Genomic DNA, 20,800 nt, shown 5'->3' on the forward strand with positions numbered 1-20,800 from the left:
CTCCCTCCTCTCTCTCTCCACAGATTTTATTTATTTTCTTGCTGGCTTTCAGTTTCAGTTTCTCTCTCTTGACCAAGTGCCTTTTTTCCGCACTATTCTATGTGCAGTCTCCTCTGTTTTTTTTTGGGTGCGCGGTATGGTGGTTTCGCAGTTTCTCTCTCGCTAGGTACAGTTTCTCAGTTGACAGGGTACCCCTCCTCTACTCTACTCCTATCTGGCATCCGCAAGCATATCTATTAGGCCCCGTTTGGCACGGCTTCAAGAGCGGCTCCAACACCACTTCCACCCGGAGCCGTGCCAAACAGGTGCAAATGGAGCCCCTCGTACTTGCCCTGGGTGGCCTCCGCCGTATCCCCCGGGCGGCGCGTGACCGCGCCGGACACTCTGCGAGAGAAGGCCGCCGAGGCAACTCGTCGCCCTTCGCCGTACCAGGACTCAGGAGGCAGGAGCAGTAAAAAAAAGAAAAAGAAAACTGGCGGCACTAGCGCTCGTAATAGCCCGTAGGTGCATGAACGAGCGTTAGAAAGTGGGGACGGAGCGGTGAGAAAGGCGGCCGGCCTGCCGGCGTGGTGGTGCGCGAGGGGTTTTCCGCGGCGGCGTCACGGGACTTAGCTGAAAGGCAGGCGCCGAGTCAATGCCTTTCGAGCTTGTGCTTGAACGGAACGGAGCCGGGTCGGGGTCGTTGATAGTAGTAGTACTAGTTGGTAAAAACTTGAACCACGCCTTCTCCTTGACCTGTCGCTCCCCCCACCCAAATGATCGCTCGTGACACTAACTTTAGCCTGTAATCTCAAGCGAAAAGGGCAGGTGGGGTTAAAAAAACCTTGAGGATTCACAGCTTCGCACGGCATCGCAACCTCAGATTTCGAATAGTGCCGGATTTTTTTTATCCAGGTGAGAACCGTCAGGTGAATGTGAATCCACGGCAGGTTTTTTTCTGCGCCGTGGGCCGTGGCAAGCAGCCACGGCAGGCGCTCGCTCTCGTCTCTGGAAGGAGAATCCTACCCCCTACCTAGCGTGTCCGATGCCGCAGCTGGTAACGGCCGTATTGATGGCCTTCCCAGGACACACCCCTCTCCCTGAATTAAGCCCCGGTCTTTTATTTCCGTATTAGTGCGGCTAGGGAGGGACAGCCCCGTACCGTAGTACAGCGCTCCGTAATAACAGCAGCGTAAACACCAAGTACGTCCGCTAACGGGGTGCTGTGTGCTCGTGCCATCTGCCATGCCACAACGTTCGAGCTGCGACAGTGACACTGCTCGATCTGAAGTCTGAATCTGCACCCCATGTTTTCGTAGTTGTCGCAGCTCTAAGACCACAGCCGGGTGGCGTAGTGCACCCGTCTAATCCCAAAGGGCGGTTACTCAGGAAAATGCAACCTATTCCTCAGATCTACTCATGAAGCAAGAACACAAGAACACACGAAGATTTATAGTGGTTCAGGCCGCCGGAGCGTAATATCCTACGTCCACTGAGAGTTCTTTTGGTCTAGAGTTCGTGGATGAGTCTATTCTGTGCCTCTAAGCCCCATTTTGAGATTTGAGTTATTCTCTAGCGGGCATACCTCTTTTATAGTGCAAGGAGGATGCGTACACAGGCGTGGGACCCCGACAGGTGGACTCAACAAGGATGTATATTTTACTATAAAAAAGACACTAATGGTGCTACAGTGTTGTGAATCTCTTCCCGGATACGCTTCATTGCACTGTAGACTCTCTGATCGAAGGGAGTCTTCACTTGTCCCATCGGCGAGGCGCCCGTTGAGGCAGTGTAGGTTGCGGCGTAGATTGTTGGGTCTACCGTGTAGGCGTTATGATACTTCGTTGCCGAGCTGTCATGTCTAACTGACATAGCAGACTGACGCGCGTGGCGTGGGTGGTGCCAGCGGCTGTACTGTGCGCCTTGGTAACGCGCGATCAGCAGTACAGCCTGACAAAAGTCTCCTCGGGCTCTGCTGTGGCAGAGCGCACTTAACGTCTCCCGCATTGAATGCGGTAGGTGGGCGAGTCTTCCCGAGGAAGCTAGGTGGCCGCGCACGTGCCTGCGCATGTGGACATGTGGCGGCTCCGGACCCCCATAGGCGGGGTATCCGTTCCCTCCCCGCTGAGGGGTCCGGTTAGTATATGGGGTCCGGGACCCCGTGGGAGGTCCGGGGCCCCCGGCTGTTTTGGCTCAGCGCTCCCTTCTCCGGGACACGTGGTGACACCGGACCCGTCCCCGAGCGGGAAGCGCGTCCAGGACCGTTGGTCCGGTTGAGATGGAGTCGGACCCCAGGGGTCCGGCTGTTCAGCTCTTTAGGGCGTAGTTACAGATAACTACGCGAATTTTAACACAGCAAGAGGGGGTACTCTAGTCCAGAGGTACCGACAGTGACCCCCGGGCCCACCTCGGGGAAGGTACGAACCCGCAGGTGGGGCCATTATCGTGATGTGTTCTGGCACAACTTGGCCGTGCTGACGTGCTCATGTCGCGAGCGGGTGCTCCGGACCCCCTAAAGGCCGTAGCACTTGTTGCCAGGTTCAGGTACCAGAGCGCTCCGTAGGACGGTGAAGGTGCAGGCTTAGGGTACGGAACCAAGCTAAGCGGCTGCTCGGACTTCGAACCGTCCAGGGAGTAGGCACTTCCCCGGACCTGTCTCGTGGCGAGCGGTCTCCGCCGGAGCGGGGTGGACTTTGAGTGATCGCCATTGATCCAACGAGATACGTTACCGGACCTCGCGGTAGCGCATAGGAAACCATGCCTTATACTAGAAAGGAGTCTGGAACCCTAGGTACGGCAGCCTCGGATATTAAAGCACTCGTAACAGGGCGGTGAAGTGCGCAGGCTTAGGGTACATTACCAGGCTAAGCGGCTACACAGTACTTTTCCACCCCAGGATACAAGCGCCACTTCCCCGGAGCAGGTCCCTAGAAGTTTGGACCGCCTTCAGCTAGAAGGGGTGTCCCGACCTGACCACAAGCCAGCAACTCAATTTGGATCGTTAGCGAAAAGAGAGAAGACTCTGCATGGGAGAAGAAAAAACATGCAAGCTGAACGGACAAGTTCTATTAAGTTAATGTAAAGGTGGGACTGAGAAAGCAAATCTCCTTCATTACTTGATTCGTGGTGTACATCAGAGGTTGGGATTACGAGGGTGGACCTCTACCGCTCTGGACCACTGCTGGTGTCGCCTGTTTGTGCGATGAAGCCAGAGGTCGGGTTTATAAGGGCGGACCTTTACCGCTCTGGACCACACGTAGGCACCACATCATTACAAAAGAGAAACACACTCAATCCTATCTGGTGGTAACCTTCAGCCGTCGTCCCGTAAGGCATGCACGATCCTGGCCGGAGTGGAACTGCCACATTGGAGGTTTTTCTCAGTCGTTGGGGGCGAAGGCGCCTTGGACGTGCCTATACAGCATCATCCAGCATCAGCTCGGGTGCTTGCAGGGCCCTCTTCAGCACAAGAACTGTTTCATGCTCAGATAGCATGAGAACAACTTCTTTGGCATTGAATGGGAGTGGCCCTGCCGTTGCCAGTTGCCGTCGGAAGTCAGCCCGATGGCCGCTCATAGTGAGCTGAAGTCAGCTTGACCCCCTGGCGCAGCGGAGGGGCGGGTGCTCGTTTGGACGAGCACGGAGCGTGGAGAAGGGCGGTCGTTCGCCGGCTCCACCTTGGTGCTGGCGCATGGCCCCCTCGCTTTGGTGCTGGCACAGGGCCCCCGTGCCTTGTGGCGGAGGTCGACGCCTGTCTGCAGCAGCTCCAAGGGAGGTTTGAGCCAGGCGAGGGAGAAGGCGACAGACATCCTTTCCGAGCCACAGCTGTCGGCTCCAGGCTCCATTTTGAGAGGAAACCTTGAGCCGACGCCGTGCCACCGCAGGGTGATGCGCAGCAGGCGTCGCCCTTGTGCGCCACCGTGGCGACACATAGCAGGCGCCGCTGCCGCGCGCCACTGCACCGAGGACATTGCTGCCTCGGTGCCAGGGCATGCGGCGTAGGTGACGTCGTGCCACTCTTCATCTTCTCGTCGTCGTTGCAAAGGATGAGCTCAACCTCAGAAGCCAGGAGGTAAGCGAAGATCTGGCCAACGCTTGGGCATTCCCCACGGATGGCGCCAGATGTCGCAGCTCTAAGAGGAGGGCCACAGTCGGGTGGCGTAGTGCACCCGTCTAATCCCAGAGGGTGGTTACTCGGGAAAGTGCAATCTATTCCTCAGATCTACTCATGAAGCAATAACACAAGAACACAAGAGGATTTAGAGTGGTTCAGGCCGCCGGAGCGTAATACCCTACGCCCACTGAGAGTTCTGTTGGTCTAGTGTTCGTGGATGAGTCTATCATCTGCCTCTAAACCCCCTTTTGAGACTTTGAGTTATTCTCTAGCGGGAGTTCCCCTTTTATAGCGCAAGGAGGACGCGTACACAGGCGTTGGACCCCGACAGGTGGGCCCAACAAAGATGTATATTTTACTATAAAAAAGACACTAATGGTGCTACAGTGGTTGAGAATCTCTTCCCGGATATATTTCATTGCACTGTAGACTCTCTGACCGAAGGGAGTCTTCACTTGTCCCATCGGCGAGGCGTCCATTGAGGCAGTGTAGGTTGCGGCGTAGACTGTTGGGTCTACCGCGTAGGCATTATGATACTCCGTTGCCGAGGTGTCGTGTCTAACTGGCGTAGCAGACTGACGCGCGTGGCGTGGGTGGTGCCAGCAGCTGTGCTGTGCGCCTTGGTAACGCACGATCAGCAGTACAGCCTGGCAAAAGTCTCCTCGGGCTCTGTTGTGGCAAAGCGCACTTAACGTCTCCCGCATTGTGTGCGGTATGTGGGCAAGTCTTCCTGAGGAAGCTAGGTGGCCGCGCACGTGCCTGCGCCTGCGGACATGTGGCAGCTCCGGACCCCCATAGGCGGGGTATCTGTTCCCTCCCCGCTGAGGGGTCCGGTTAGTATATGGGGCTCCGGGACTCCGTGGGAGGTCCGGGGCCCTCGGCTGTTTTGCCTCAGCGCTCTCTTCTTCGGGACACGTGGTGACACCGGACCTGTCCCCGAGCGGGAAGCAGGTCCGAGACCGTTGGTCGGTTGAGATGGAGTCGGACTCCAAGGGTCCGGCTGTTTAATTTTTTAGGGCGTAGTTACGGATAACTACGCGAATCTTGACACAGCAAGAGGAGGTACTCTAGTTCAGAGGTAACAATAGTACTTGCTTCATTTGCTTGTACAGTAGTATGTATGTAAACTCCTGCCACGTTTCGCGGCCAGCTGCACGGTATCGTTGACGCACAGAATCTTCTTCTAGCAGCAGCAGCAGTGTAAAATACTGAACAAATCTTGACGCATCCACGACCAGCACGGGAAAGGGGGAGAGACCGGGCGAACGAAACGGGAAGGAACGGCGATGCTATGCTCGGACGAATTCCCCGGCGCACGATGGAAAGACGCGCCCGGAAAGCGGGGGGCATCCGCATCCTGTTCTTCCACACCAAGCCTCCGCGGTCTCGAGAGCGCGCAGGCGGGAACGGGCGCGCCTGCTCCGCCGGCCGGTTCGACGCACCTGGGCGGACCGTGCCCCGGCCTCTGGGCGGACCCTGCGCGCAGAATGAGAAAAGGGGCGCACGCCAATCGCGTGGCGGCCAGAAAGAAGGGAGGAAAGAGAGGAGGGAGAGAGGGGGCACGGAAATGATGGTGCTCGCCACGACTACGACCGGCGTAAGCTGGTTGAGAGGCGCGTCCGGCGTGCGGTCGTGTCGGCCGCTCGTCCCCGGTGGGGGGTCGGTGCTCGCTTGCGCTTACGCGATCTCGGAGAGATCGAGCCGGTCAACCCTCTCTTCTCCCCTTCTCGTACACGCGCACGAAAATTCCATGGGCTCCACTCCATGCCCGCGGCGTGGTTTCGCCGGGAACCCCGAGCCGGCGGTTTCCGACTTCCGTCGCCGCCGGCCGGGTCTTGCGCGCTCGAAGTCGAGACCGCCACGGCGTGCCCGAGCGTAAGAAATCAGGCGGCCAGGTCGAATGCCCCCGGCGGGGCCGGTCGGCTTCGTGCGGCCACGTCACGGTGCACACCCAGCCCAGCCTACTAGCGGCTCGCGCGGGAGGGGCCGCGGCGGGAGAGATCGCCGAATCAGGTGCGGGGCCCGGGGTGTTCCATCCGCTCCGGCGTGCGGTCGCCACCGGCACCGGACACCGGAGGGGCCGGCCTCGCGCTCGCTTTCGCTTTCGCGGGGGTTAATCATTGCCGCGGCGCGACGAGTCACCGGCCGGGTCAAACGCTGCTGCGTCGCACCGCGTCGCCGCTGCCTCTCCTGTCTGCCGCCCGTTCGTGGCCACAGCGAGTGGTCACGGCGCGTGGTCGGTTCCGCCAAGGTTTTCTTCTCCAGTCCAGGCGAAGACACGACTACGCGGGCCTCCCTCGTCTCGACGTGCGCTAGCTAGAGCTGCTAGCACCGGTGGCCTACCGGCAGCCGGGGCACTGCTACAGTGCTAGTATTTCGGCCACGGGCAGTCTCGAGGTCGAAATCAAACAGCATCCTAGGTGCTCTTTCACCAGAAGGAAAAATTGGTTCAGTAGCGTCGAAAGATCGTGACTTCCGTAAAATATCATTAAAAATGTTTGCACTTGAGAAATACCATCGAAAAATATAAACGTTGCTCGAAACTACCAATACGTTAGATCTTCCATGTAGCTGTGTTAACTTAGACCAAAATAACCTTCTCTCCCCGTCGGCTAGAGTTGGCCACTCTCTTGTGTCGCCGCCACCTCCTCCAACCACTTCCTCTTCTTGGCGCCGCTGCCGTTGATGCTCCTCGTCCCCGTGCTGAGCAGCCGATCTTTTAGGTAGCATTTGCATCTTTCAATGATATTTCACGATGAGCAAACATTTATAATGGTACCCAGCCGCCGGCTACGATTTGTCTAAGCAGCTGCAGTTTCCAGAAGTAGCGGTAAATTTTTTGAAGACACAAGTAGTGGTAAAATTGAAGGCACGCAATACCTAATATGAGCAGGATCTTTTAGACCGGAAAGAAAGCAAATCGTGGAACCAAATCCAACTATCCCCACATCTAACCCTGACCATGATGGTGTGCTCACTGCCTCACTCCCCGCTCCTCGCTCTGACAGCAGCTGCACAGTGTCGGTTAGCCTACCTGGCCGGACTTCAACTCCCAGTAGCTGGCGCTAGCTCCCAACCCCAGCCCACATCTAGCCCGTCAGCTCGTGCTCAGTGCTCATAGCTAGTGCTAGACTCATCTGATGGCCAGTATTTCCTCCTCTCCGGTCGCTGAAAGTTTTTCCACGGCCGTTCAGTTCTTTGGGACGGCCGGACGGGAGCACTAACGTTGAGCGAAGTAGCATCCAAACCAGTTCAGAGAAGGGGCGCGTCGCAGTCTGCAGACTGTACCTGCTGCTGTGATCCTTCGCTTTCTCGGGTCCTCCCATGCAGCCCGCACGTCACGCTCGGCGGCCGTGGATCTGCTGACTCGCTTGGATTCGTTCCCATTCCCGGGCCGGACCACGCGCAGGCAGGAGGACCGCCGGACCGGTCCGATGCTCCTCCGATGCGCGCGCGACGGAGCCCTACCTCTCGGTGATGGCTACGGGCTCGTCTCCTAGCCGCGACCCTACGAGCCCGATCTCGCAACGCCCAACCGCCGCCGCTCATGGGACGCCGGCGCACTGCGACACCGCATCTCGTCGCCGAATCGGACACGCAGCGGAAGGATCCGATGCGCTTGCTCTCAGTAAAAGCGACGCGCTGCACCTGCACGCGGTGCCCGTTGCTCGACAGGTCGGCTGATGATCTGATGATCCGCACGGCAGCCCGTAGTAACTGCGCAGCGAGTCCGTCGTCTCGGGTGCTTGGAGGAACTTCAGGGAGGGCATTGATGGGCGCACGCCGGAACGCGTGAAGTGAAGGGCTGCCCGACCGGCGTTAAGAGATGCAGCGATTCGGTGTCGAGAAGAGACGGGTTTTCGTTGAGATTGGGGGTGTTTCTTCCGTTGCAAAATTGACCGGGCCTTGGGATGGTACTGTACTGGTGGGGGTTTGTGGAATAGGACTCGGCACCGTCCGTTGAAGAAACAACAGTAGCCCGCCGAGGGAGAACGTTTAAGTTACTAGCTGCTCAATACTATTACTAGGCACCGATCACCTGAAACAGGTTTTACACGATCAAACCACTCGGTTATACCAGCAGCGTGGGTGGGGGTCGCATTTACAGGTCTTGCAATCTAAACAGGTCCTACAACTATTACACGAAGTTCACGTGCTGCCTCATGCCCCGCGCAGTAGTGTATATTGCTCATCGTTCAACGGAAGAAGACGTCGGAGCGAACAGCCGAACATAGCTTACGCTGCAAGTGAAAATCGATTGCAAATAAAAGGGGCAAGGGGAAAAGCACGACAAAGAAAGTGTAACATCCTACTACTCGAGAACAAACTACATCAACAAGGACCGGGACCGGGATCGACGTTACCGGAAATTTGTTTTACATGAAAAGCGCAACGATCTTGTTCTATCAGGGGAGCCAAACAAGTACAAAACCAACAACGAAACAGTCCCAGCTCCAGCTCCAGGCCAACAGTATTTTACTCTCACACCACTCCAGCCACCAGCTCCAGCTCCAGCCTCCAGCCAGCCCAACAGTATTTTTCTATCACACCATTCCAGCTCCAGCCTGCCGAACACAGTGATTACACCAAGGTTTGATACTACATCCTATAAAAAAAAGGGTTTGGTACAACACGGCACAGCGATGACAGCAGCACATCTTCTCCATCCTATCACAGTAGCACCCTGCTGTAGCTCCGGAACCTTGGGGTTTGCAACGGAACCCTTACTACAATGACAAATCAGTACAAATAAATCTGATGGATAACGGACCCCTACCGAGAGCCCCAGAAATCAGAGGGAAGCTCTCATTGGCTGAAGAACAGGAACCAATTGTCCCCAAAAAACTGAATGCTGTGGTTGTTAGTTGACTGGCATGATCTAGTGAGAGCTAGCTGACAGGCAATCGTCTATGTTTTTTAAGATGGCCACCAATGTAAAGCCGTAGAAAGCCAAAGTTCCAAGGCCCATAGTGCTGCAGCAAAATCACGACCTGACTTGAAATTTCGGGAGTTCATATTCTGGCTGTTGACTTCGGCTAGAAATTTCATCTGCCATTTTTCTTCTTCGTCATTTCCCGCTGTATTGCCTTTTGCCTTGCCTTGTCTGCAAGGTCGAGCCCTGGAACCTGATCCTCAGCAGAATCAACTTTTGACCCTCTAACATCACCTCCAGAGGCATTCTTGCCACGATTCTTTCTTGATCCAACTTTTGGAGAGCCCACTTTTCCAGAGATGGTAGCATCCTTGTTTCTGCATACATTAGGTTTTTCCGTCTCCGTCCCCTCAGGTTTGTCAAGTTGCGTGCTAGCTGCCACTGGGCTATTTGTATTCTCAGGTCTATGATTATCTGGACAGATGCCTTTCCTGGAAGAAGCTAACCTTGTGAAATGACGCCTACTTTCAAACCATTTGCTAACCTGTCACCGGAATGCACAGTGAGGGTTAAACCCAATGCTAAGATATCCATGACAAGCATACAATCAGAAAACTATGATGATGAGGAAATAACCTGCTGGAATGTTAGCCCTAGTTCTTCTGCCAGGCTTTCTTTCACAGAACGACTAGGGTATGGATCTGTCTTAAAATGTTCATGTAGCTTCTGCAAGCAAAATGATGAGCATCAACTTAATCGATGAAGTAAAGCTGTGTAAAATGGTAAGTTCTGTTGAACTGATCCTGGCGAATCGTGAACAAATTTCACTGTACCTGATTGATTACTGGACCAAAATGTCCTTTCCTAGTCGCACTGTTGCTGCCATTAGATCTAAGATCTCCATGTTTCTTATCAACTGAACCATGAAGAGAATCAGGATGCAAGCTTTTTCCTGCAGGAGAATCAGCTTCACTCTCTTTATTGTCTTTTGTTGGTGTGCTTTTCCCAGACCATTCTTCATCATCACTAGAATCAGACGGTGCTTCACCATAAGCCTCCTTTTGAGTCCAGCAAGAATAGGAATGTCATGATCATAAAGCATAGGTCATATGCAAGCATGTACCCAAGAGAGCATGTAACCTCTTATAAAAAAACAAGAAAAAGAAGAAGAGAGCATGTAGCCCCTACAAACAATTTATAATCTCAAGCAACATTACCATAGTACATACAGTTGCTCAATGGTTACTGAGTTTAGTCGCACAAATCAACATCAAGATTGAATGCAGCAGTATATGAGAAGTGTCTCACTAATCACGGCGTTGAATGCAGACTTCGTAAAAAAAAAAGGATGGATAGAGCATGAAAGTATCTACCATCATGCAAAGTTTAAGGTTGAACAAGAACTTGTGCAAAGAGAAACAAAAAAGAGAAATCATCCCTTAAATAGTTGCGGGTGCAACTGTTCAGGGCTGATCGCAACCCGCAACTATTCAAGTACCAATTTCTCTTTTTTTTTGTTTCTCCTTCCACAATTTCTTGTTCAACCTCAAACTTTGCATGATGGCAGATACTAATGCTCTATTCATCTATAACTTTTTGAAATGTTTCATAGAAACAGTTTCGGTGCTACTGTGTTTGGTAGCACGGTAGCACCATAAGCTGTGGTAACATAGCATGTGTTCTCCAGTAGCACATGTTGTACCATTTTATCAATTACTAAAATATGCACAGATGTCTAAGCAAAGATCACATCTAATAATGATGTTTGTCTCCACGACTACTTAGTTTATAATTGAACTTTCAAATTTGTCTAGTTCCTGCAAGAAAGTAAAGCATTTGACTGGATGAAAAATAAAACACTACATGTGGTATTCAAGGCTAAAAAAATTATAAAATCAGGCACACATATAGGTTGAGGGCATACATCATATAGTTTTTTGTAGTCCAACCGTTCAGTCTGCCGTCTCCCTGAAACTGGTAAAACCACACTCTGGTCCATTTCAGTCTCCATAGGGTCATCATTGGAATTTTCTGTGTTAGCCTGAGCCGTGCTTCTTTCAATATCATCCACCTTAACATCAGGTAATGGAAGTGATGAAACTTCATCATGTCCACAAGATTTTGCAATCTCCTTGCAGAAATCGTCAGAGTCAGATGTGAAGTCCGACTCATCTGAAGTTGATTTATTCTTTTGGATATCTTTATCTGAATCATTATCTGAACCAGGACCTGCTGGATCATAGTCGTCATCCTCTGAATCCTCAGAAGGTAATCCCAGGTCATCGACCTTCTTTTTGTCCATTGTCGAAGGTCCCGAACCATCAGAATCAGAAGAGGTCAAAAAGTTTGAGTTGTCAGAGTCTGATCCCCCATCCTCATCCTCTTCCTCTTCAGAAGATCCTTCTTCCTTGCTAGCCACATGCTCTTCGGACATATTGGGGTTAAAGTCATTGTCCTCTGAATCATCTGATGGAAGATCAAACGCGTCATCTTGCTTAGAGCCATTTGCCAAAGCAGCAGCCTCTGGAAAGACTTTCTGCAAAAATAAATGTAGTACTAAGGTCAATTGTTATTTAAACTCACAAGATGTCAAGGCAGTTAATTGTTACTAATAAGGGATATATTACCTCCCAAGAGTCGTCAATAGAGATATCACTTCCCTGAAGTTCATTTATTATGTCTATACAGTCTATCTTGCAATCACATGCAGGGCAAAGCCAACCTTCATCTCCTTCGGGGACTACAAAGGAATGATGCTCATGAATGAATGCAGAAACAAGAATTACTTTAGATACGATGAAAGAGGAAAATGAATATTACTATCTTCAGTCCGCAAAGGAGGATTTAAACAGTTCTGGTGGAACCCTCTGTCACAAGCTCCATCACAGAGAATGATATCGTTACCCAACGTAACATCCTTTGAACCACAAGTGGCACAAAAAATCTATGGTATAGGAAACATTGTCACTGATTAAAATGTTGTGCATAACAGAAACAATTATCAAAGAATATAGACAAACTGATGGAATCAAAATAACATGCTGTCGTACATCTTCACAAGATATCTCTCCTTCAGAATCAAATAAAGATTCATCAATCTTCCCCTTAGAGAGGAGAGAGTCAAGATTCTGGAAGACTTCCCGTATTCTCAGCTTGCATCGCAAAATTTCCGCCTTGGCTCGTTCAAGCTCCTTCTCAGGTCTTATCTTATCCAAACTGCATGCTTGTTCATAAGCAGCAGTTAGTTCATATTGTAATTGAAACTTCAATGAACTCAAAATCTATAGAAAAGTCATAGCAGAAGCAACATCCCAAGATGTTTTCAGTTAAATGCCAAGTTCAAAGGAGCAAAAAATTGCATCTGATCAACAACTAAGCCAAATAGGCCATATAAAATTAAAGTGAACCAAGCACACATCATGGCGTATTTTACAAACTAAACTGTCAAGATAGTAAAACCTATTTGTTAATTCTGTTGCACATAACACTATTGTGATTGGTTACCAAGTAAATATTAAGATTTTGGCCTGACTATATTTGGTACCTCTCGCTACTCACAGGCAGTGAAGAATCAATACTTCAAGTAAACACCTTTGAAACATTAAAATTCATAACACACAAGCAACTCAAATTCAAAATAACAATTTAGAGTGACAAACCTTTGATTTTTCCAGCCTTCACTAGCATAAGCTTCAATCAGGCTTTGTTCATAGTTCATTCGATTCAAAATGTATCTAACACATTTACGAATTTGTGAAAACTCGTCTGTCGAACTTTTGTTTGAGTTTGTGGGTCTGCCCCTTTTTCTTATTTTTGCTGCTGGTTGTACTGGAGCCTGTGCATGTTCAGTAGGTGTTGTCTTTGAACTTGAAGTGGAGCGAAGCATCCTGACATTATTACCAGATGACCTCAAAGTATATGTTTGACCAGTTAGTTCTTGGAAGCCTTTTTTGCCTCTGTTTGCTGCCCTTTTATAATTTTTCCTTATACCCATGGTATTTTGCACTGTTTGAGATGTAGACATAACATGATTCTCAACGGCCTCAGGGTTTTGACTAGAGCCCATAGCATGTTTAATCTCACCATTGCCTTCAACAGGACAACGAGTATTTTTGTCCATAGTATGTTCACCAAAATTTCATCAATTTACAGTAAACAAATAAAGCACTATCAGAAAACCATCGTCCTGCCAATGAAATATAGCTGAGCCAGATTCACCAGCACCTGGTAACCTACAGCAAATAAATAAAGACAAAGAATGAATACGTGGACTCAAGAGTCAAGTATCCTATTAAAGTATAAAGTCTTACAAAACCCTGGTTTGAACAAGGTTTCAAATACTCCCCATGATTCGAAATTAGACGGAGTCGATGATCATTTTAGTTGAAAATAAACAAGCACAGCCGTCACTACTAAGTGATTACACGCAACAAACAGCCCTCGGTAAACGCACTCAACTGTTCTTGAGGCTACACGTGTGGCCCCTAGCTCCCCTTACCAGTGTTTGCTTCATGCGTCGAGCTTTCAACAGAGTCACCCGTTTCTTCTATCAAAACTGAAAGCGGCAGCATCACTTTGATTTCTCTAGCCACCTTATTACGCTGCACTGTACATTACTGGATATTTAAATCATTCAACTAGTGCAAGATCATAAACTCCCCTCATACATTTTTGTTTTTATCTAACTTATGCATGGGCATTAAGAACATGCGACAAACCTCCAGTAAATTATACTATACTTGTATAGTTAGTCTCTGGAGTACCCAGGGTGGCCTATGGACAAAGCCACAAAGGAACCACGTGATAACTAAAAGAAGCGCTACGTCTTGAAAGCTAAGCAAACACTAAAAGAACTAAATCCTGGAATCCTATAAGAACAAACAAGAAAGAACCCTTTTCAAAAACTTAAATGAAAAACAAAATTCAGTTGGTACTTTCTTATTAGAAACAACAACTTGTTATAGGATCTAAGAGGAATTGTATAGTACTTTGATGAGAATCGTTGTAATGTCAACAAGGATGGTAAAAAAAAAACTGGATTCCAAACAAAGAACTTTCTTATAAAGAAAAAAAAAACCAAGCAAGCGAAAATAAAAAGAGGTGCATGTTCTATTCGGATATTTCCAAAAGAACAATGCATTGCCAACTTCTATATTGTAAATTTATATGAGGAATGAAAATAAAAGGCAAGAAAAAGTAAGGTACGCTCAAGCCAATGCCACGTCTCGCTCCACGACAACACAGAAAAGATCTCTAAAAAGCTTGACGAACTGGGCCAAGAAACAAGCAGCTCGCAGCCCATCTCTTGCTTCCACGTGTCGTGGACCATGCACTTCTCAATCTCTCCTTCTGAATGTGCCATGCAATGCTGGGTGCCCGCCATTTTTATTGCAGGCAACTTTAGCATAGTATTTTCCAAGTGCATCTAATATGAAAGGGGGAAAAAAACAGAGCGACCACTGTATATCCATTCTACACACCATCTTGATCTCCTATGCACACTGAGTTACCTTCAGCATGGCAATTCTAGTAACGATTTGGACATATCATCGTAGCAGCAACAATTTGGACATGATAGTCACTTGTTCTAAATGTCAGCCAATTCCACAACTAGACAACTGGCCCCAAATCTACCTGCATTGTTCAGCTCCTATACATTCCCAGGATATATGCTACCAGTAGTCACCTACCTCTACAGCGTGCAGAGCTATCCATGAAGCCCTGAATCCACAAAATTCATGCTGGAAGCTCATAAGGCCCCACGACCCAAAGGATAAGGGGAATAGGGATTTGCATATTGCAACCAGCGGTGGGCTTAGCAAGTGAATTTCCTGGCAACCAGCCAAACCAACAAGCTCAGAAGTGAGACATTCCACCATACGCCCGGATCTCTAGACCAAACGAGGCGTCGGAACCCTAGAAACTACACCCCCTCAATGCGACCACCCGCCTCCGAACGCCAGAGCACCAAGCAGACCCCCACACTCCGAAATCCCCCATGAGTTCGTGCAGAAACAGAGCTCAAACCCCCAAACCCCGACCGAAATCACGTCGCCCCACGCAACAACCTCTAGCTCCCTCCGCAGAACAGCTAGAACCACTGAGGGAGCCGCCCCGCGCCGCCCCGAGAGACCGAATCGCGAGACGCGGCCGCGCGAATCCGAGCTCCAAAGCGTCGGGGTTCGACTGCAGCTGGAGGGGCGAGAGGGGGGAAGCGCGCGAGCGCGGAGGGAGACGGAGACGGAGACGGTAGCGGAGCCGGGCGAGGAGGGCCGGATGCGGGTCGGGGCACTCACCGGGCAAGCTGGCGACGCAACGCCGCGAAGAAGCTTCCAGTTCCAGGCCCGGAGGCTCGCTCTCGTCTCGTCTCCCGCGAGGGGCGGGCGCGCGGGGGCGGGGACGGGGACGGGGACGGGGACGGCGTGAGCCGTGAGCGATGCGGCGGGCGGAATAAAAAGGCGTGCGCCGCGCCCGCTCGGCCCTCAGCCGCCGAAGAAGGCAAGGTGGGCTCGCGTGCCAATCTGGGCGCTCAGCATTTGGCTAGTCTATCGGGCCGAATCGGCCTGCCGAGCCGCCGGAATGGGCCGAAACGCCGAATGAGTGGCAGCCATGTATCAGCAGAGTCTGACCCTCTCAAAAAAAAAAAAAAACAGAGTCTGACGAAGTTTCTCTCTCTCTCTCTCTCTCTCTCTAAATTATATTATGACAAAATTTTCGCCATCTTCGAAAGCTACGGCGGGTACACCTACTCATACGCGTACAATCCCCACAGGCACACGTAACGTGCGATAGGTCACTCGTACAAAAACGCAGCAATGTACACATGGTGGCAAGGCCTTTTTCTTCGGCTTCCTACGGGAATTCCAGATACGGACATCGTCTTTTGTTATTTGTTCTTTTGGTTCGGCTCCGTTCCAAACCGCAAAGCTTCTGTGTCCGATGTGACGCTCCTCGGACTGTTCGGTGCCGTCGCCGTCGAGGGAGTGAACGGCCACTTGGGTGAGCGATCGGCATCCATCGCTGCTCCATCGACCCATAGATGCTGACAAACCCGTCCACGAAAGTCCAAACGCGACAAGAACGTCTCTGTCGACCAAACTCGATCGCTCAAACTTCTAGATCGGCGTGTGTCTAGAAACCTAATCTCGAATTTATTATCGATGTTTCTCCCAAACATTACACATGCATGCACGCGCACTCACACGCTGCAATTTTGGGAATCTAGTACTCCGTTTGAACTGAAAAACACGCCTCTCTCTCTCTCTGGGAATTCGGAAATCAAATAATGGCCTATTTGAAATGCAAAATTGTTCGGCTCGGCTAGCTTAATTAGCTACTGATGATGACCCGGCTGCCGCTCGGTACGGGGATCCTCGCCGGAGGACAGACGACGACGCATGCACGCGCGGCGTGTAGGCAGCTCATCGTCAGGTCTCGAGGAATCCGGTCATGCGGAGCACGGCGGTGCGCAGGGACTGGAGGTCGCGGCCCTTGAGCGTGCGCCCCTGCCCCACGCACACGGACGAGGCCGCCCGCCGCTCCGGGCACCGCCGCCTCGCCGCCAGCACCACGTGGGGCGGCACGAACGCCGCCGCCGCGGGCTCCTCGCTGTCGTAGCAGCTCCGGGCCCACGGCGGCGGGCCGCCGGTGCCGGTCGTCCCCGCGCGGATGCCCACGGGCGCCGACGAGCCGCCTGCGCGACGACGACGCGCGTTGCCGGCGGCGCCCTGGTGCTGCTGCTTGCCCGCCGCCGCCGCCTCGAGCTGCTGGTGCGGCCGGCCGTGGCAGTGGCACTGGTCCTGGTGATCGTCGTCGTGGTCCGGCCACAGCACGTCGGCTTCCTGGAGCTCGAGCTCCTCCATCTCCAAGGCCGCCGCCGGAGCTAAGCACATCGGATCCGCACGCGGCGATCGATCGACGCCGTCGGCCGTTCTTGGGTCGCCGCTTTGCGTGTGTGGATGATCTGATCGTCGCGCAGCGACGTGCGCATATATAGGGGAAGGTGTGATGCGACAGTGAGCACACGAGGGAGTAACAATGGCGTCACCCGGGCGCCGGGCGGCGTGCGCGGACGGCTGCTAGGCTGCGCGCTGGGCATCGAACGGCCGACCAGAGGCGGCGCGCGCGGAAGGTTTCTCGGGCTCCTGAATTCGTAACGGCGCCAGGGCTTCAGGCCGGCGCCCGCTGCAAGTTACTACTGTTCCGAGGGCTAGCCGAGCTTCCTGACCGGCACACGCTGCGCTCGTGCGCACTGGAGGCGTCCTCGTGTCAGCATGCGGCGACATTTGTACTGCACGCGTCCTGTTTCAGAAGAAAAAAAAAACAAACCCGGAGAGAAACATTTGAAAACGTCACGCAGGTTTTCTGAATGACAAGATCTATTTGATGACTTGTGCAGGTGCAGTCGGAGCACACGAGTGTGGGAGACGGTCTCACTCTCACAGATGGAAAACCAGCATTTTACCTTGGGCTTGAATTGCATTGCATTCGCGTGCCAAATGTAATGCAAACGATCCTGACTCCGTAGGGAACAACGAGGTTTGGTAGGCAATTAGACAGAGAGAACTTTTTTTTTCTAAGGGAAACAGGAGGAGGGGCACGCTCCGATCCTACTGGATGTAATCTATCTATCTATTATATTAATAAAGAAGTGTTAAAAGAAGCCACCACATTCGCCGAGTGGACTTAGAAATTTTCATGTTAATCTAAAAATCTAAAAAGGAGAAGGATTTAGACCATTGGATTTTATGAAGATCTAACGGTCTACAATAATCATCAATGAATTTGTACCAAATACAATTATAGTAATTAAATTCAGAAATAAAATATGGAAGATAAATAGATCGGTTGATATAAAGAGTTGTATCTAGATACAACTCTATAATTAATTCTATAATAGAATTAGAAGTTTTGTTAGGAAACGAGTATACTTTTTCATAGAAGGTAAGTCGTGCCTTCCTCTCAAAAGAGAAATATATTACGTAGGAAGGGGAAATAAAAAAAATCTGGTATGCAGTCACTACTAGCAGATTGATATGTTATTGCAGCCTTTCTGTATCATATCGCTTCTTGAAGCTTCAGTCTCATCTGGTAACCACGCATCGCACGGCTATGTGAGGGCCAAGCCAAATAATTGCTAAGGAGTAAGAACGTCACATGTCCTGAGTGCTTGGTATTCCACCAAAAACAAAAACAATCTCAAAACGGCGCAAACTCCGAGATTATAAAGGCTTAGAATGAACATCGCTAAGTAACGGCTTGAATGCTCAAATAAGAGAGTGATAAAATAAGCCACCACATTAAAGATGTCAATTAAAAAAGAGAAAAATTTACACTGTTGGATTTCACAAAGATGTAATAGTCTAGACTAACTCAAGAGTCTGTATCAAACATAATTAACAAATGACTTATTTTGGAATAAGAAAATTAAGAAAAATTAGGATATGCCCAAAAAGTCTATATTAAGTACGATTAATAAACATATAAATTTGGAATTAGAAAAGTAATGAAATTCTAGAGTCCATATCGAATACAATTATAAATAGCTAATTTTGTAATAAAAAGATTTAAAAAATTAGAATATGATTAAGGGCTCCATGCCAGGTACGATTAGTAAATAGATAAATTTATGATGAGCTATTGATTTGCATTTAATAAAAAACTCCATAAAAATTATGGATTAGAGAACACTTATTGTTGCAATACATAATTAGTTGTCAAGGGAAGCATAAGCGGTAGACGTCATATAGGTCCTGCCGCAACCTCATCAGATAGTGACAAGAAATTGATGAAGATGTGATTGACTATATTATGCTATTTTTTTAAAAATATAACATATATTATAGAAGTCGTAGTATTATAGAAAAGAGGAGCCAATTACAAACCAAGTCAAACGGTCAGACACAGACGAACACCTAATTGCATCATAGAAGCACGACCTCGTTGAATTCACGCGCAAGCTGCAAAATACCATTGTCACTGCCGTGAAGCTCGCCGGTGAAGGCCACAAGAGGTACCAACATCCAAAGGGGCCCAGAAGACCCCGTTGATGAAAACCAACACCGTACCTTCGACCCAAGGATACAGATGAAAGCGGCAAAGCAGATTCCTCAAATTTGGTGGAAGGCTTGCAACACAACAAATGACAGAGATCTAAGGGGACCTGAAGAGAAAAAGCTCAAAGCTGCTTAATAGAAAAGGCAACGGAGGAAGAGTTGAAGCAAACCAGAATCACAGCCAAAATCAGTAAGCAACGACCTCACCAATTCACTCATGCGATGCATATAAGCAAATCCACAGCATGAGCAAGCAGATCTACCGTGACTCTAATAAAAATAAAAACTAAAATAATTAAGCAGATTCAGTTAGAAACTTAGAAGCAAGAGGAGGAAGTAACGAGGAAGGAGGAAGGAGAAGGAAGTGGAGGAGCCGAACCACGGGACTAGGAAAACAAATGAAGTGGAGGAGATTTGGTCAGGTGGAGAAAAAAGAAGAAGAGGGAGCGAGGAACCCTGCAACCACTATAATGAAGAAGGTGACGGACGAGGACGCCGGGAGCACCAACAATGGCTACAACAGCAAAGGAGCGGCGGCTTGGCCGCCGATAGGAGAAGGGGATTGTCCCACCTTCCTCTCACCACCAGTGAGACACCAGAGGAGGAGACGAAGTGGAGAAAATTTTGTCGGGCGGAGCAAATGGAAGAAGAAGAGGAAGGGGGGAATATTCGGGTTTGCCCTGTAGCCACCACAATAGAGATGGCGACGAGGACACCGGCGGCACCGACAATGGCCACAACAGCAGGAGAGTGGTGGCGCGGCCCTCGAGCGTCCATCCGGACACAACAGACTATAGATATTATACCATAATATATATACTAGGAGAAGAGGACCGGCCCACCTTCCTCTCACCACCGGCGAGATGCCAGAGGAGGAGAGGAAGGGTCTGAAGGCCATGGGATCTCGGTGGGCTACAGTGTAAGAGGATGAGAGAGAACAAGGATGAGAGAAGCTTCACACACAAGGGTTACAGATGGTGGTTTAGTGATGAGAAAAATTTGAAATCCTAAAATATCTATGTTTTTACAACATTTGATAAAAATAGAGCATGTGGATGAGACCTTCGTTGAGTACAACAAATAAATATAAATATTTTAAATATTAAGAGGGTTTAGAAGTTATCATGTTAGTTGAAAAAACAAAAAATAAATACCACTGAATTTTATAGTACTTAACGGCCTTGATTATCCTTACCCTAGCCTTGATTTACCTTGGTGATATAACTTCGATGGCCTACAAATTTACTTGGTCCCGCAAGCAACAAAATAAAATTTATTTTTCATGTTAAATAAAAGATATTAAATATTAGTACAAAGCTAGATTCCTGCGCTATTTGCGCGGGCCACCTTGCTAGTTATAATAATTAGCCAGAGACAACTTGTTCTAGACGGGTGATGTTGATGATGATGATTTCATATATAGTGTGTAAGGCCATGATGGAGAAATTTAACTTGTTGAATTGTGGCTGCGATATCTTGATGAACACGCTGCAGCCCAGTCATTGTTTGGTGCTCATGCATTCTGATGAATAAGGTTAGCTAACAACGTGTACGGCACTTGTACAAAGATAAGACCGGTCAGATTTGCAGGTTACTGGCCGACTTTAATTAAATACCGAGTACTGGTAGTATGGACTCTGGCTGAGGAGTACCGGTACTCTGGTGCCTTGTGCAGTATGTCTCCGATGAAGACATCTCCAGCTAGCTAGTACTCTCTCTCTTGCTTGTTTCTCTTTTGATAGAACTATTTTTAAAAATTTCTCTTTTACTAGTTCTGTA

The 20,800-nt window shown here is 49.8% G+C and overlaps 2 protein-coding genes across 4 annotated transcripts; both read right to left on the reverse strand.

Moving 5' to 3' along the window:
• Positions 1 to 8,383: 8,383 nt before the first annotated feature.
• On the reverse strand, positions 8,384 to 15,398 carry LOC120698103 (homeobox protein HOX1A-like). 3 transcript variants are annotated; one of them, XM_039981590.1, is made up of 9 exons: positions 15,263 to 15,398; positions 12,626 to 13,198; positions 12,017 to 12,182; positions 11,787 to 11,910; positions 11,594 to 11,706; positions 10,891 to 11,502; positions 9,800 to 10,024; positions 9,603 to 9,692; positions 8,384 to 9,510 (listed from the first exon to the last, which is right to left on the reverse strand). In XM_039981590.1, the coding sequence occupies exons 2-9, from the start codon at positions 13,084 to 13,086 to the stop codon at positions 9,139 to 9,141; spliced, it is 2,163 nt and encodes a 720-aa protein (XP_039837524.1). In that variant the 5' UTR covers positions 13,087 to 13,198; positions 15,263 to 15,398; the 3' UTR covers positions 8,384 to 9,138. The 3 variants fall into 3 exon arrangements, with proteins under 3 accessions (XP_039837524.1, XP_039837525.1, XP_039837526.1); XM_039981591.1 differs by lacking the exon at positions 15,263 to 15,398 and adding an exon at positions 13,465 to 14,992; XM_039981592.1 differs by lacking the exon at positions 15,263 to 15,398 and having other exon boundaries at positions 12,017 to 12,189; positions 12,626 to 12,800.
• Positions 15,399 to 16,098: 700 nt separating this feature from the next.
• LOC120701287 lies at positions 16,099 to 17,102 on the reverse strand. The gene has a single exon (XM_039985401.1). It carries the CDS (start codon positions 16,856 to 16,858, stop codon positions 16,394 to 16,396), a length of 465 nt encoding a protein of 154 aa, XP_039841335.1. The 5' UTR covers positions 16,859 to 17,102; the 3' UTR covers positions 16,099 to 16,393.
• Positions 17,103 to 20,800: the final 3,698 nt, after the last annotated feature.

The sequence above is a fragment of the Panicum virgatum genome, chromosome 3K (assembly GCF_016808335.1).
Source record: "Panicum virgatum strain AP13 chromosome 3K, P.virgatum_v5, whole genome shotgun sequence".
In the NCBI taxonomy this organism is placed as follows: domain Eukaryota; kingdom Viridiplantae; phylum Streptophyta; class Magnoliopsida; order Poales; family Poaceae; genus Panicum; species Panicum virgatum.